General features: G+C 35.7%; 1 protein-coding gene across 1 annotated transcript in view; it reads right to left on the bottom strand.

Annotated features, from left to right (window-relative positions):
* LOC129261016 (eukaryotic translation initiation factor 5B-like) overlaps window positions 1–12,453 on the bottom strand; it is a 31,380-nt gene extending 18,927 nt beyond the window's left edge. Inside the window, exons 1-9 of the mRNA XM_054899043.2 lie at window positions 12,382–12,453; window positions 11,834–11,865; window positions 9,916–10,039; window positions 9,063–9,091; window positions 8,130–8,298; window positions 4,272–4,297; window positions 3,631–3,724; window positions 1,604–1,811; window positions 297–586 (exon numbers count right to left, since the gene is read on the bottom strand). Of these exons, the coding sequence (XP_054755018.2) occupies window positions 297–586; window positions 1,604–1,811; window positions 3,631–3,724; window positions 4,272–4,297; window positions 8,130–8,298; window positions 9,063–9,091; window positions 9,916–10,039; window positions 11,834–11,865; window positions 12,382–12,426 (1,017 nt within the window). The 5' untranslated portion in view covers window positions 12,427–12,453. The remainder of the gene's footprint in view (window positions 1–296; window positions 587–1,603; window positions 1,812–3,630; window positions 3,725–4,271; window positions 4,298–8,129; window positions 8,299–9,062; window positions 9,092–9,915; window positions 10,040–11,833; window positions 11,866–12,381) is intronic.
* Window positions 12,454–18,480: the final 6,027 nt, after the last annotated feature.

Here is an 18,480-nt window from a genome sequence, read left to right as displayed (position 1 = left end):
CATCTATATTTCTTCATTTCTATTAATCAATTAATTGATGTATCTTTATTCAATAACATATCCACTCCTTTCTATTATTACTTATTACTTATATTGCACTTTTCATTTCATGTCTTCATACATGTATCTTTAAAAAAAAAAATTGTATTTTCTAATCTTTCAATTTTCATTTTTATCTTACCTAACATATATCTACATGTATTCATTATTCTATTATACTACTATTATATTGATTAATTCGTTCATTTTTTGTAACTTTATGTTTGGAAAGGAAAGGGAAGATAGTTAATACAGACCTTTTTCTTTTGTTTCTGCCTCTCTTTCCTCTCCTTCTCTAACCTAATCTTTTCAAGTCTCTGATTTTCTGCTTCTTCTGCAGCTTTCTGTTTAGCTTCCTCTTCTGCTTTTAATCTCTCCTCTTCTTCTTTCATCTTCTTGAGAGCTTCCTGCATCAGTTTCAGTTGTCCTTTGCCAGGCTTCTTCTTTTTCTCATCTTCCTCACCCTTCTTCCCCTTCTTCTTCTTTTTCTTCTTTCCACTCTCTTCCTCCGCTTCATCTCCCTCATCTTCTTGAGGCTCCCCTTCCCCTACAAAAAGCAAACAAGTTCATGTCATGTTGTATCTCAAAGGCCGGTATTCTGAATTCAAGTTTAATTGAAATTCTGGTGTAAAGTTGGCGTTTAACTTTGGATAGCCAATAGTGAGAGGTATAGCTAACAGAACAAATTATTTTGTCAGCTCATTTGACTCTCATCATTCATAACTGACAAGGAATAATTAATAAATAATAATAATAATAATAATAATGTACATTCATATAGCGCTTATTAAAGTAGTTTCTAAGCACTTAACATTTATATCTTAACGTAATACATGTATAAGGATTATGAAGAACATAATAAATTATATTGCATTACGTTGCATAATATTACATTAAATTACATTGTATTAACATTTATATTACATTACATTGCAAAATCATTGAAGTCATTAATGAAATCATTACTTCATCATTAAAACATGAGGAAGGGGCCAAGTAAAGATAGGAAACAAAATGTAAATGCAATTTTGAAATATCTGGCTTCCAATGAGTTTGACAGAATTTGACCATTGCTTAAAAGTTAAACCGGAATTCAGAAAATGGGCCATGCACTTAACTTTCTAAAACATTTTGTGCAATGTGTGACCTCATTCAGTGTTATTACAAACTCATTATTATCATAGAGTTTATCATCATGTTTGGCCTGGAAGCTTCTTCATGCACCAATTACAAATACCAACATCAAACACTATACATCAAATCTTTTTACTTCAAATGAACTTAAACCTGAAAGCCACCCTGGTTTCTGAATCTGATGTGGACATTTCACGGTAGTGAAACAGATGATGCATGGGTTTCTTTTGTGGGTCAGTGGAACTGTGTGCACGCGGTAACTTTGGCATTACGGTCTAAACCTATTCAGCTGTACCTCGTAGGTTAAACCATGCCCAAGTTACCTTGTGCACACAGTTCCTACCGACCCACTCTAACCCAAGCATCATTTGTATACTATGATACACATTATAAACAAAAAGGGACAATACTAGATCAGCGTTGATTTTACCTTCTTTATGTTTAGCACCTTCATCATCTTCATTGACGTCCACTGATTTCTCTGATTCTTTGGCTTGTTCTTTCTGCTTTTTCCTCCTTGCTTCCTCTCGCTGTGCCTCCTTCTTCTTCTTCTCTCGTTCTTTCTTCTCAGCTTTCTTCTGAGCAGCGGTCTTCATGACTGGGCCGGAATCCTCCTCATCATCTTGGCCATCTAGAGCCTATATTAGGGACACATCAGGGGAAAAAAATTACATGGGGCTGGGGGTGATTCAGCCCCTGAATGCTCAGAAGATCCCTTGGATATTAAACAAGTGGAGCACTTCTTGCAGTCTCGCCTGCATTACGGAATTCAATATAGCAGCAGTGATGACTTTGAAAACAACTATTGAATAATAAAATGCTATGTTCATTGACCCTAATTGACCTTGACCGTGTGACTGAAGACTTGTGCAAGACGATCAGTGATACTCAAGTACCCTAATAAGATGTCCACATTTCATGAACGAGATCCATAAACTTTTAAAGTTATGATGGCAATTCAACTAATACTCCTAACACGGCCAAAGTTCAATGACATTGGTCATGTGACCTGAAACTCATGCAGGATGTTCACTGATGCGTAATTACTCTTATGTCAAAGTTTCATGAAATAGATCCATATACTTTCAGAGATATGACATTAAAAAAACTTAAGTTTGGTCAAGATTTTGTTTTGATTTCCCCAACATACATGTAATCTAAGTTCATTGACCCAAAATGGCTTTTGACCTTGGTCATGTGACCTGAAACTCACAAAGGATATTTAGTGATACTTGATTTCTCTCATGTCCAAGTTTCATGAACCAGACCCATGAACTTTCAAAGATATTATGGAAATAAAAAAATACCCCCAACATGGCCTAAGTTCATTGACTCTAAATGACCTTTGACCTTAGTCATGTGACCTGAAACTCAGCCAGGATATTCAGTAAAATACTTGATTACCCTTATGTCCAAGTTTTATGAACTATTTCCCTATACTTTATAAGTTTTAGTGACATTTCAAAAACCTTGATTAAGATTTTGATGTTGATTCCCCAATCATGGTCTAAGTTCTTTGACCCTAAATGACCTTTGTCCTTGGTCATGTGACCTCAAACTCTGGAAGGATGTTCAGTAATACTTGGTAACCATAGCGCCAAGTTTCGTGAACTAGGCCCATATACTTTCTAAGTTATGATGACATTTAAAAACTTAACCTTTGGTTTAGATTTGTCATTGATGACGCAGCCGCGGCCATCGGAAAAGCAGCGCCTATAGTCACACTCTGCTGTGCAGGCAAGACAAAAAGCATCCATAGAAATCCCCATTTATTGCAATGTTAAAGCTTATCCAATGTTGCACATTTAGGCAGTAAGCTGTGAAAAGGAGCCCTCAAAAGAAATGCCTGAGACAAATACATATGTTTATTACACAAAATTCATTAAGTTCATGATATAAAGCCTTGTATTTTACAAGACTTACATGTATAGTACATCATTCTACTGAGCCATAATTCACATAGAATAACAATTGATTCAAATCAATCTTTCATGAAAAATCAGTCCTAACCCTGTACAGAAATTCACTTCAGAATAATCTCAAGATTTATGACAAAGACCCATTGTTTTCACATATTTGAGCATAGAAGAAACTGTCTGAAAATTATTGGAAAGATGAATACTTTACCAAACACATTGTTGGAGGGCACTGAATTATCATCATACATGTACAAAATAAACTGGTCCTGTCAAGGCCTTATCATGATACTAAAACACTCATGTTATTGTGGAAAGCTTTGCTGCTGATGTATCTTTATAATCATGAACTTGGAATCATGCATGTATAGACATGTATGATTGCCTTCAATGAAAAAAAAAATCATATATCCTGAAAGTATACATGTATTACCCTTCTAGTACCCCAGAAATCAAAACAATCTAAGACATTCATTTATCATTATTATTCTAGATTAGATTGGATTCCATTTTCTATCATACCCTTTACTCTTTAACTAACCTCTTTCTTTGGAACTTCTTGGGTTTTGGTTTCACTAGGAAGGGGTTTTTCCTCCTCCAATGCGGCCATGTCTTCAAGAAGTTCATCTTCATTCCTATTGGAATAGACAGAGAATAAACCATCATCATCATCACCATCATCATCATCATCATCACCACCACCACCACCACCACCATCACCATCACCATCATTATCATCATCATCATCATCATCACCACCACCACCACCATCATCATCATCCATATAATCTAAGTTAAATGTATTTTTTTCCAAATGACACTTTATTTCATTTTCCTTACATATTCCAATTTCCAAAAATACAATCTTCATTCGAATTTATGATAACGTTTTGTATTAAGCTGATGTTTGTGTCTATACGCTATAGATACAAATCCAGGTCGTGCAGAAAGCCTATGGGCTACAGAAATTTGTTTTACCTTTTCCTTTCCCAGGCAACCTGACTGGTATAATAAATATCCTGTTATCATTTGCTTTATGTGTATTCTCTTGTAAATTGCTTTTGTTGAAATGCTGAATACAATAATCAAATAATAATGAGGCATCAAAGTTAAAAGAAATAACCAGAATAAATGCTTATAGATTGGGTAAAGTAGAGAAAGAAAATACAGTAGATAACTCACCAATCTTTTGCCTTTCCTTTCTTTTTCTGGAAGAGAAAATAGAAAGGTAATATTCATGAAGTTCAAGTTGCATATGAAGTCTAAACCTAACTGTAACTTTTCAACAGCTTTATTAAGAAACACCTATCACCGAAAAGAATTAAGAGATTTAAGAATTGTGTTAAAATATATAATTAATTAGCTTGTTAACATGTTCTATTAATTTCAATTATGGTTTATAATCTTGTTAATAAGAGCCCCTTTTTTTCATATAATGATGGTAACACGAGGTCCAAAAGATCACATTAAAAAAAAAGATTATTGTTTTAATACCATATTCAATTTCTATAAAGTGCGAAGGCTGAGATTAAGTTCTGTTTGCCTAGTGTACAGATTTAAAGGGGTATTCTGGGTTGAAAAAAGTTACATCTAAATAAATTAAGTAAAATTCACTGAGCAAAATGCTGAAAGTTTTATTGATATCAGATAACAAATAACAAAGTTATTGAATTTTAAGGTTTAGCAATATTTTGTGAAAACAGCTATATGCACGTCATCATGAATATTCATTAGGTGGGCTGATGATGTCACATCCCCACTTTTCTTTTTTTTAACGTTATTGCATGAAATCATAATTATTTCATTTTTTCATATATGTGTGAGTGGTATGTCTCCCTTATATGTTGCAGCAATGAATGTCTATTGCACTAAATCAGTTGTCAACCATATTTTTTAGTTTTGGAGGGGAAAAAATGAATTAACATAATTTCATGTAATAAAATACAAAAGAACAAGTGGGGATATGATGTCATCAGTTTGCTCAATGAATATTCATGAAGAAATGCATAGAATCGTTTCACCGAAATAATGCAAATGTTTAAAATGTCATAACTTTGTTATTCGTTGTCCAATTTTTGTCAAATTTTCAGTGTTTTGTTTGTTTGATTTCTCTTATCTGTTCAAATCATATATTTTCAGCCTGGAGTATCCCTTTAACACTGGAGAAGTGGAGCAAAGGTCCTGGGGCCTATTTCATAAAGGTATAGTGTCAGCGTCAAGTCCCAAAACAGCGTCAAATTAAATATTTGACGCTGCAGCGTATTTCATAAAAAGTTGACGCTCCAGTAGGAGCGTCAACTTTTTACTGGAGCGACAAATATGGTTACTGGAGCGTCAAATAGGGTTGAATATTTGACGCTGGTCATGGGGGAGCGTCAAGTTGACACTGTAAAGGGTTTTTCATTGTTAAGAATGGTGTACGTTTTGCTCACGCATGCCCAAAGGGCTCTTACAAGAGAACAGATATTTAGAGCAATGTCTGTGATAATGCTAATAAAGAAAATATTAATGTAATGCTTTCTAGTAGAAATGCTGTTTCTTTTTTTTTGTTCTACCTACCCCCCCCCCCAAAAAAAAAAAATGTTAAAAAATTCCTCCGAAACAGCAAATTTTTCAGTCTTTCCCAGGGCAGGCAAATGGGAAAAAAGGGAGGTTATAGACTTTAAAAAAAAAAAATGAGAGGATTTTTTTTCTTGTGGGAAAAAATAGAGGAAGGTAGATCTATTATGTGGAAGTGTTTAATTCAAGGCCTAAATTAAAAAAGCCCTAGGCCATAAAAAAGGTTACACTTCGTAATTCCGAAGGTCCGTAATTCCGAAACACGTAAATTGCCTATACCTCGATGTTCGTTAATCTGAAAACGTAAAAGGGTTCGTTAATCCGAACATTTGTGGCGTTATTCCGAAGGTTCGACAATCCGAAAACGAAATAAGGTTTGATGTTCCGAAGGTTCGTTAATCCAAGAATGAAATAAGGTTCGTTGTTCCGAAGGTTCGTTAATCCGAAAACGAAATAAGGTTCGTTAGTCCGAAAACGAAATAACGTTCGTTAACCATTTCGTTTTAACGAACCTTCGGAATAATGAAGCTTATTTCAAACAAGTGGAATGCCTCTGGCCGTCTCACCTGCATCACGCGATTCAATATAGCAGCAGTGCTGATTTTGAAAACTACTATAACTCGCACAAGATGTTCAGTGATACTTGGTTACTCTTATTTCCACGTTTTATGAACTAGACCAATACACTTATAGAGATATGATGGCAATTCAACAAATACCCCCAACGTGGCCAAAGTTCTTTGACCTTACATGACCTTTGACCTTGATCATGTGACCTGAAACTCGCACAGGATGTTCAGTGATACTCGATTACTATTATGTCCAAGTTTTATGAACTAGACCAACACACTTTCAAATTTATGGCTGTAATTCAACAAATACCCCAATTTGGCCAAAGTTCATTGACCCTAAATGACCTTTGACCTTGATCATGTGACCTGAAACTTGCACAGGATGTTCAGTAATACTTGATTACTATTATGTCCAAGTTTCATGAATCAGATCCATAAACTTTCAAAGTTATGATGGTAATTCAACAGATACCCCCAATTCGGCCAAAGTTCATTGACCCTAAATGACCTTTGACCTTGGTCATGTGATGTGAAACTCAAGCAGGATGTTCAGTGATACTTGATTAACCTTATGTATAAGTTTCATGAACTAGGTCCATATATTTTCTAAGTTATGATGACATTTCAAAAACTTAACCTTAGGTTAAGATTTTGATGTTGATTCCCCCAACATGGTCTAAGTTCATTGACCCTAAATGACCTTTGACCTTGGTCATGTGACATGAAACTCAGGCAGGATGTTCAGTAATACTTGATTAACCTTATGGCCAAGTTTCATGAACTAGGTCCATATACTTTCTAAGTTATGCTGTCATTTCAAAAACTTAACCTCAGGTTAAGATTTGGTGTTGACGCCGCCGCCGTCGCCGTCGGAAAAGCGGCGCCTATAGTCTCACTCTGCTATGCAGGTGAGACAAAAATGATTGCTTTTTTTTCTGTTTCTGACTTTCTCAAAAAAAAAAGTTGTGGCCATGGCATTGTTGAATCCATTTACTGAATGGTTATTCACCATTGAAACCGATTAAAAAACTTAAAAATCATTTCCATTTTGAACAAAAATAATATTTTAAGGTCATTTTCGATGTTTCATGCATAATTAGAGCCTACAAATTTACTTGCTTCAGGGTGATCATACAGCACTGCACCACTGCGCCGCCGCCTGCCTTGTTGTTGATACAACCTTGCATTACCGACACAAATAGTCAAGTGTGGGACTGGGATTAAACTTGTACGGTAGAAAATTTGTTGAAGGTGAAATTTCGACCAGCAATAATGATGCATTTTCACTTCTTTCAAAATAATTTTTTCCATGGCATAGGGCTAAAATACATCAATTCTCAGAAAACTTACACAATGGAGAAACAATGCTATGTCATCCTATGAAAACTTAATATTTTCTTCTTACTCTCTTCTAGAATTGCAAGCCATCACCATAGAACCATCACTCTGCTTCAACGGCTAGTCTTATGCTGCATGGTGCAGACCCTGTTTGCAGCTGCTAAATAATAATTTCGCTCCCGAAAAAATTAAGAAGCCAAAAAAAAAAAAATATTCTCTTTCAATTTTTTTTCTTCTAATTTTGCTTCTCAAAGGTGGGGGGGGGGGGGGGGGGACACAGGCCGGCTGTGCCCCCCCCCCCCCCCGGATCCGGCAGTGCTTTCTACCTAAACTTGTGACTTGAATTGAAAACAAAAAACTGGAGAGAAAGGGGATTTCCCCCTAATCAGCCTCGTACATGACTATTCAAATAATTCGCTGGAAAGTCAAGCTGACTTTCCAGCGAATGTGCTTTTATGAAATGCAAAGTTGCTAGCATAACAAGTAAAAGCTGCTATTCTACCAGAGTTGCTATGATAGCAACTTGCTATGATAGCAACTCTTTATGAAATAGGCCCCAGGAGTCACATACCTTTCCTTTCTTGCCAGTGGGCTGGCTCTGCTCAGGAACTGTATCATTAGTTTCCATGGAAATCTCTGTTTCTTTTTGGTTTTCCACAGTTTCCTTTTCTTTCTTCTTTCCTGATCCTTTACCAGCTGATTCAATGGCAGCAACCTCAGCCATTAGCTCATCCTCATCCCTAGCAATCAACAAATACGATTAAAATCAAATGGGTAAACTGCCAAGAACAATATTTCCTATCAAAATGAAAATGTAAGCACCTCTCTAATATAGAGTTGCCTTCAAATAAACAGAAACTAATAAAATAAAATTGAAATTATAACCATCGATATTTTTCATTAAGTCATATGCACTCCACCTTTCTATGTTCATCCAGTACTTGTTTAATTGTATAAAAATATAATCTTGTATAATTGTATAAAAATCCAATCTTGTATAATTGTATAGAAATCAAATCTTAGTTGTTATCTTTTACAGGTACACATTCTTATTCCAAACACATGGGGTGATAAGAGAAAATATTTCCATTGTGTGATCTACACAGGATACATGAATCATAAATTAACCCTTTGATTTGTATTGTAAGTCTTGCTGGCTTTTGTCTAAAATATATTTATTACAGTTCCAACATCTGGAAATTTATGTGAGATAGGGAATGGATGAGAAACTTTGTTCAGCATACAAAATAATTACACCTAGTTCCCACGGTATTACGATCTATTACAATTGGCCTTTCGAAGCTGATCGCAAATTTTTTTTATCCATCCAATTTTTTCTACAATCAAACGATTGCCACAATGATTGACCTCAAGACCTGATACAAATCACTACAATTACTCCACGATTTAGACCTGTGTTAATCGTGGCCCGAATCATGCAGTGGGAACTAAGTATTATCAGTAAGTATCTATACATCATTATGTTATCTAGACAGATACTTACCAGCCCTTCTTTCCTTTCTTACCACCTCTCTATAGAAAAAAATAATATTAATATAGAATATTGTTAAGCTAATATTTCTCAAATATATTTTACAATTGGTTTAATTTTTTCCCCCCCTTTTAAATAAGAATAAAATAAAACAAAATGTTAACAAACAATGATAGAAAAATTCCACAAATACGTATATTCCTCAGAAACAAAGCCTGGATTTAATACAATATCAGCCACTTGGTCGAATATATTATCAAATAATTGAGGATAGAAGTGTAAAGTGCAAAATTCATGCATGGAAAAGCTCATTGTTCTCACATGGGCATGAAACTCAGGAATCTACAGAGAATGCAACACCCAAACCAGATAATGTGTTAAAATGCCAATTGCCTAAGCTTGAATCCAGCACGAGGTTTACTAGAGTTTCCCATAAATCTCTCTTTGGAGTCACCCACCCAGTCCCTATTTTATAATCGATGGTTGATGAATCAATTTTGAGGATGTATACAATGTGTCCTGTGTGATCTCTAGTGACTACAAAGACAAATTTGGACATCTACAAGTCTGGCAGGCAAAGTTTTGGGGTCTGGGGTTTACTGTTACCCTTCTTGCTTTCTTTCTGCACAATTGACTTCTCAAGCTTGGCACATAATGGCTTTGAAGCTATTTGAAGTTGGACAGATTTCGTTCCAAAGTGGCATTAGATCATACGGTTGTTATCTAATGTGACTTTGGAAAGAAATCTGTCCAACTTCAGCTAGCTTTAATGCTTTGATATACCGTAAGTATAATACACAATTTCCATAGACCATAGCCAGACTTGTCCTATGTACAGGGCTCATTTGGGTTAACTACTACTCACAGTTTTCTGTTTGCCTGCTGGTTGTGGGTCTGGCACTGGTGTATCAGTTGTCTCTTCGGTCGGTTGCCCACCTCCTGATTCAACCTGTAGAGCTGCCATTTCCTCAAGTAAATCATCTTCATTACTATTCGTAAAAACAATAGACAATGAACATTTAACTTTTCCTGAAGAGCCAATAGTTAAGAAAAGAGTAGGGGAAGGCGGGGTAAGTTGAGCATAGGGGCAAGTTGAGCCACCACCCCCAGGCTAATAATGAATGAGTCAGACATTGTGGTGGTGTCATGTATTGATGACCCATTGCATAACCCTTAACCCCACCACTTTGTTTTCAACTTTGAAACAAAAAGTACTTTTTTTAGAGGGAAAAATACAAATTTCAGCCAAAAAAGTAAAAAAGGGTGTGAAATAGATAAGTGCTTTTTACCCACACACGTCTTTAAATATATTATAGAAATAAGAACAATACTGTTAGTCCAGGTATGGATTCTCATTCTTGTCAAAGTCTTTTACATGATGAATGCATAAGAAATGTGTGGATGTGGAAATATCGCAATAAGTTCGGACTGGGGTAATTTAAGCCAAATCAACATGGGGCAAGTTGAGCAATGGTAATTCTTATGGTGATGTAAAATAAAAAATTAAAAAACGTAAAAAGCCATTGATATGCAGGCAGAAAGGAGCAAATTCACATGACAGTTCTTTTACTTTTAGAAGATGTTAGTATTTATAGAGAATTAGCAAGTGAAAAGACTTTAAATGAAAAATTGACATCCTGGTTCTTCCCGCATACATTTTGTACATAGTTTTTGTGGCTCAACTTACCCCAGACAGTGGCACAACTTACCCCACAGATGGGGCAAGTTGAGCAATTTGACATCGTTTTTTTCAAAGGTCACGATGACTTTCAGTGTGAGGGTAGAAATTTATATATAGGTGAAAAATATTTCCCAAGAATCAAATTTAAAGGCAAGGTACTTATTTCTACAATATTACTAGTCATATCAATTCTAACATGCAAAATGCAAAAAGTGTCACAACTTACCCCGCCTTCCCCTAAAGTAGACATCTAAATGAATGGTTGTAATTGCAATAATAATAATAATGAAAAGGTAAAGCTTGACCATGTACCTAATGAATCAAAATTTCAATACATATTAATTAAAAGTTTATTTACCAGAACAGAATATTATGCATTGGGAATGGAATACACATCACTCTTAGTGAAAAATAATTTATACTTTGCTGGCATTCAAGGTCTAAACTTACTGGAAAATTGTCACCATAAGTTTGGGTTAATTAATGTACCCTTTGACCTTCATGATAACAGACACAATCAAAGTCATTGTAATGAATACCATGCAAGCTGCTCACTTTTGTACATCACTAAATTATTTTTTTATAAAAAGTGTTGCAAGATGAAAAGCCAACAATATGGAATGCAATGACCATAAATTTTGTTAAAGCATACACAGGCTATCTCCATGTAGTTGATTGTGATACGACTAGCACGTTTGTAAATATACAAAGCATCCTCTGAAGTAGCTGAAAAAGCGTATGGTGGGACTCCTTTGCAGAAGGTTGCATAGACATCAGCAAATTTGGATGGGAAAGTAACGAGTGCCAAAACAAAAGAGACTTTTTTGGAAAGGACAACCTTCATAAATACTTGTTCCTGCTTGTGCTGAGCGAATTTGCGGCAGTTGACAGTTGGACTTAGCTGCCAATATTAAATGGATATATTTCAGTTACCCACCTGCAAATTAGCAAGGGTACCTTGGCACAAAACAACAACCATGGCATACGCTTACATCATACCTAAACAAAAAGATATTAAAAATAGTAAAAAAATCAAAGAGGAAATAACTAAGCTCACATAAAAATACTTTTATAGATAAAGTAATATAAAATTAGTACTCACAATGCATTTCTCTTCTTTTTCTTCTCCTTTCCCTGAAAATAAAACAACAAAGAAACATGGTTTTGCTTCAATCAAACATAAAGATACACTGAAAGGGTACATAAGTAAAATATCGAACGTAAAATAAAGAAATATTATTAAACAAAAACGTAATATTGGATATGCATATTTTATATTTTAAAATTCATATTTGTCATAATTTTATATTTCATTTTTTAATCTATCTATCTAATGTCATTTAATTCATTAAATAATAATTTTTTATTCATGAGGGAAGGGGGGGTATTGAATTTGTACACAACCGTTGAGTCATATATCAGTAGAATGAATTAAAAATGACTGCATGATTGTAATAAATTGGTGAGAGCAAGTTTCATACAACTCAACAAGGTCGAAGCAAAAGGGCCAAAGAGTTTCCACAAATGGTTATGATTATGATGTTAGATTTATAAAGTGCATAGTAATACATTTTACTCTCCAAGCACAATTGCATGTATTAAGAAATGTTACTTCTTGTTGTTCTTTTTGATATGGCGAGTAATATTTACCTTCTTTGGTTGATTAGAAAGTTCTTCTCCTTGATCTCCTGTCATCTCATTCTTTAAACCACCTTCTTCATCCCTACAATTAAAAACAGAGAAGACATCAAATTAACATCAATTTGAGATACAATAATTATATACTGTATCCCCCACCCCCGCCCAAATTAAAAAAAAAATTATTTCACCATACAAAATCACAACCAGAACTAAACTTGTCTTAAAGGGGAAGTCCACCCTGAACAAAAGTTAATTGATTTTTTACGACTACAATTGTAGACATGCGGGGAAGCTGTTTGACGTCAATAATCCAAAAAAATAAAATTCCAATGTTTTTCTAAATCTTTGATGGATTTTTGTCAAACCTTCACCAATGGTGTTTTTACAATAAACTTTTACCAGGGTGAATTTCCCTTTAACAGTGAGTGATGCTTGTAATCTTCCTGCAAAAGTGTCAGGCAAGTAAATCAATTTTGCTTTTTTAAAGGGGGGGGGGGGGGAGGGGGAGGCAGGATCGATACTTTGGCAATTTAATGTCCCTTGTTTGTGTACAAAATGAATGAGGACCTGTACATATCAATGCAAAACAAATATCTGATTGGAAAGAAGATGCACAATCGATGGTCATGATCATCCACATGACCAGAGCATGCGACCTGGCCACGCATGCATGGTAAGCAATCATTTCAACAATATTTCACAATAACTTTATAGTCACAGTTGACAGCAAATTCTGAATTTCTGAATTCTAGCGAGCTCGCTCAGTTAGAAGTCCAAAATAAAGAATAGCAGGCTTAAAGGTCAAGTCCACCCCAACAAAAAATTGATTTGAATAAAAAGAGAAAAATCCAACAAGCATAACACTGAAAATTTCATCAAAATCGGATGTAAAATAAGAAAGTTATGGCATTTTAAAGTATCGCTTAATATCACAAAACAGTTATATGCACATCCTGGTTGGTATGCAAATGTGGAGACTGGTGACGTCACCCACTCACTATTTCTTTTGTATTTTATTACCGTAAGTAACGGTCTATTAACCGCACCTTTTTCTCGGCAGGATAGAAGCAAAAGTCAAGGGTGCGTTTTATCCACGGTGACGGGTCTGAGCCAGCCCGTCGTAACCCTTCCCGAACATGTAAGACGTCTGCCAGTTCACAACACATCGAGTGGCCGGGCGTAGCCGCCCAGGGCAATGTCGTTTAGAGGGGTATGAGCCGCGGGTAATGAGAAGCGATTATTACGATTTTATCAAATATTGTCCATAACAAACGCACCCACCTTCATGACACTAATTTCGACTTTTCTTCTCGGTTCAAAGCAGCGAAGTTCCCTGGCTAAGTTCAAAGAGAAACCAAGCATACTCGGTAATATTTTGTCACAGCTGAGCGAGCGCGAGAGTTGAGTTAGCTGAGCTAGCTTGCGTTGTATTGTGGTTATAGTGCGACTTAAGCTGGCGCTATTCATTTTAACCCTCGATCCCCTCCAAAGTCCCGTTTCGCGCCAGCTTATTTTTTCTTTCCCCGTTTGCTTTTCATAAGATACCATGTACACCACGCAACAAGAGAGACGGCACGAAGCCGTCAAAACAACTGTAAAAAATGTCAATTTCTTTGTTTCTTGAACCTTCCTGTAATCCCGTATCCAAAATTCATGCTAAGACATCGAATGCTAGACAAATTCTGAAAGTGATTGTGAGTTTGTGATGCAAGAAATGTGAATGTTTCTTCCTCCTACGGCGGGAAAGACACAGATCATTATTTGATAAGATGTACTGGTACCGTATCGTAGTTTGCAATGTACAAGAACGGCAGTGCTGTGTGTGTGTACACTGTGACTGTGAGGTGAGTGAGTGTGTAAGTGGTCAATATTGTCGGGACCTTTCTTTCTTGCAAACATTTAGATGAATTGATCAAGAACAGCAGATTTCCGCATACCGGTAATCTCTTTGGATACTTTGAAATCTTTAACTTAGTTTTTGTTTCTTCGTACCTCAAATATAATGTGATTTTTTTTTTTTTTTTTTTTTTTTTAGTCCAAAGTTGGGGGTGCGTTTAATCCACGGGTGCGGTTTATAGTCCGTTACTTACGGTATATGAAATATTCTAATTTTCTCTTCATTGTCAAGTGAAACAGTGACCAATTCCTCCCTGAACATGTGGAATTAGCATTGTTTAATACTATATGATTAGGTCAAGTTGGTCCCTATGGTCAAATCTCTAAAAATGAAATATTGTATAATTCAAACTATAAAAAACAAAAGAAAAAGTGAGTGATGGACATCATCGACTGACTCATTTGCATGTCACAGAGTTGTGCATATCACTGTTTTGTGAAAAATAAGCAAAACTTTAAAATGCCATAACTTTCTTATTTTACATCCAATTTTGATGAAATTTTCAGTGTTATGCTAGTTTGATTTTTCTCTATTTATTCAAATCAATATTTTACTGGGGTGGACTTGACCTTTATGGCATCATGCTCCAATTTCCAAAGACAAATCTTTCACTCTTTGCATTTCTGTGGGATTCTTTAAAAGTTAAGTCCACCCCAGGAAAATGCTGACTTGAGAATATAGAGAAAAATCAACTAGCATAGTGCTAAAAATTTCATCAAAATCATATGTAAATAAGAAAGTTATGATATTTTAAAGTGTTGCTTATTTTTTACAAAACAGTGATATGCACAACTAGGTGAGTCAGTCGATGATGTCCATCACTCACTTTGCTTTTTATTGTTTGAACTATACACTATTTCATTTCTAATAGATTTGACAATAAGGACCAACTTAACTGAACCATATAGTATTAAACAATGCTAATTCCACATGTTCAGGGAGGAATTAATCATTGTATTAGATGAGAATGAGGAGAAAATTAGAATATTTCATATAATAAAATACAAAAGAAATAGTGAGTGGATAACGTCATAGTCTCCTCATTTGAATACCAGCCAGGATGTGCATACAAAGTCTGTTTTGTGAAATTAAGCGAAACTTTGAAACATGTAACTTTCTTATTTTACATCCGATTTTGATGACAATTTCAATGTTATGCTAGTTTCATTTTTTTCTTTTTATTCAAATCAACTTTTTGTTGGGGTGGACTTGTCCTTTCAGTTTAAAGAAGACACACATAATTTTGCTCAAATTTATGAGATATTTGGCACCTTGGCACACTTTGATCTAACACTCCTAATTTAGATCTAGATAAAAAGACAATATTCAATTCAATTCAACATTTATTCCAAAGGTAGACTATAAAGTCAAGACTATATTTAGACTATAGACTATAGTCTGGACTACATTGTAGTTCAACACCCTATTGCATTCATGGAATACCCCTGGTGGAGACTGATAAGGCAAAATACCTTGGTGTGAACTTTCAGGAAAAGTTCATTGACCCTAAATGACCTTTGACCTTGGTCATGTGACCTGAAACTTGCACAGAATGTTTGCTGATACTTGATTGCTCTTATATCCAAGTTTTATTAACTGGATCCATAAACTTTTAAAGTTGTGATGGCAAATCAACAAATTCCCCCAACATGGGCAAAGTTCATTGACCCTATATGACCTTTGAACTTGGTCAAGTGGCCTAAAACTCGCACAGGATATTTGGTGATACTTGATTGCTCTTATGTCCAGGTTTCATGAGCTAGAACCATAAACTTTTACAATTATGATGGCAATTCAACTAATACCCCAACATGGCCAAAGTTCGTTGACCCAAGATGACCTTTGACCTTGGTCATGTGACTTGACACTCAATTCCATTCTTTATTCCATTTCCATTCAAAACATAATACAAAGTAATATAAAGTAATACAAATCAAATACAATTTTACAGACGAGCATTCTTACTTCGTAAAACAAAAAACAGTATAATATTGAGCATAAATGAAAATGAGGGGGGTCCACTAAAAAGCAAAGCTTGTAAAGTGTGGATCCCCCTTGGAAATGAAGAAACTCAGACAGGATGTTAAGTGTTAAAGGGGAATCCAACCCAAATAAAAACTTGTTTTTATAAGGAAATGAAAAATCAGACAAGATGGTAGGTGAAAGTTTGAACAATATTGGACAAACAACAAGAAAGTTATGAATTTTTAAATGTTGTAAATATTGGTAATCACTTTACCCATGGAGACTTCAAATTGGTCGCATATGGGATGTCATAGTGATGTAAGGCAAGGACTACTCTTCCATGTACTCCAATACATATTATGGCTAAAATGTCATTTTTCCCAAAAGTTTTATTTCAAATTATTTTTCTTTCATGAGGACATAAAACAATGTACTACCTGGGTTATATTTAGATTACTGCCCCATGGGAATGGGTACTTAGGAGAAAACCACAAATCCCTGATAATAAAGTACATGGCCTATGGGAAAGTTGTCCTTGCCCCTTGTCATAATTTACTTACCCAGTTGCCAATTTGAAATCTACATAGTATTAGTGATCTCAATTTTAAAGCAGCTATAACTTTCTTATCGCTTGTCCGATTTCTTTCAAACTTTCATCATTCTGTTTAATTTATTTTTCTCCTTCCCAACAAAACATTTTATGGCCAAGGCTGGATTCCCCTTTAATGTTATACCATTACCCTTATGTCTAAGTTTCATGAACTAGATTCGTAAGCTTTCAAATTTATGACGACATTTCAAAGACTTAACCTTGGTTAAGATTTGGATGTTGATTCCCAGACATGGTCTAAGTTCATTGACCTTAAATGACCTTTGACCTTGGTCATGTGACCTGAAACTCCAGCAGGATGTTCAGTAATACTTGATCAACCTTATCTCTATTAAAGTTTCATCAACTGGGTCCATATGACATTTCAAAAATTTTACCTTGGTTAAGATTTCAATGTTGACGCTGCCGCCATTGCAAAGCGGCACAGTCTCGCTCGGGCTATGCAGGCGATACAAAAACTTACAAAGTAACGTTAGATCGGCGCGGCGCTAATGCAGTTTTGCACCGGCCGATTACCAGCATACCTCATCACCAATACTTGTTCCCAAATGTCATGACACAGACAAGTCTCTCAGTCACATTTCGAGGTCAATATACCCACCTCTTTTCCAAATATCGCGATCGGGAACGGCTTGGATTCACCGTGCACCGTAATGTTGATATGGACTGAAGTTAGCAACCAAATCATGCGAACATGTGGCGAACAAACTGCCAGTGCCAGCATGCTGCAGGGGAATCTTTTGGTTGCATTACTTATGCAGATATGCCCCCCCCCTAGCCAGGTGGCTTCTAGAGAGTAAAAATCATTTACTAACGTAAGGTCACTCTCATGAAGCCAGGGCTTCCGTCATATACTTTTGTGTGTACCACCAAAAAACCTGAAACTTTCGCCCCCGAGATTTCTACTTTCTTTCTAAAAGATCTAGCCCTAAATCATGTACATCATGGGATAAAACTTCATTTCCGACATTTCTACGCTCTCGTTGTTATTTTTGAACAAGAATTCATCAAAAAAATGAGAGAAATATTGTGTAAAGACGGAAGAGACTTGCCCGATGTTTACGCCGCCATCTTGTTTTCTATTGTTCTTCCCCAACGTTACCCGACGCACGCGTCTGTAACGTTGGCGAAGAACAATAGGAAACAAGATGGCGGCGTAAACATCGGGCAAGTCTCTTCCGTCTTTACACAATATTTCTCTCATTTTTTTGATGAATTCTTGTTAAAAAATAACGAGAGCGTAGAAATGTCGGAAATGAAGTTTTATTAGGGACAACGGTATATTCGGTATTTGCTCTATCAAAATCCCTACATACCATTGCGAGTGCGTCGAGCGCGTCCGTTGATCCTACGAAGCCCCAATAATGCATCCCTCTTGACTGATAATTTCACCCTAAATTTAGTTATTTCAGGTAGCTATGATATATTTGGCATTAAAAGGATCGGTAATTATTTGTCAGTAATTATTTAGTATTCTATATTTTCGAATGGCTTACCTCTACTTGTTCTTTGAATGGGAAAATATCGTACTTTGTCCTTGTATTCCACATGAACTGCAGAGTTTGTATGTGTATAAAGTCAATGGGGAAATTCAAAGTTTTGCACACGCGACCCGTCACCATGACGTCACCAGGAT

The sequence above is a fragment of the Lytechinus pictus genome, unplaced genomic scaffold (assembly GCF_037042905.1).
Source record: "Lytechinus pictus isolate F3 Inbred unplaced genomic scaffold, Lp3.0 scaffold_19, whole genome shotgun sequence".
In the NCBI taxonomy this organism is placed as follows: domain Eukaryota; kingdom Metazoa; phylum Echinodermata; class Echinoidea; order Temnopleuroida; family Toxopneustidae; genus Lytechinus; species Lytechinus pictus.
This window is presented reverse-complemented; position numbering and strand designations above follow the sequence as displayed.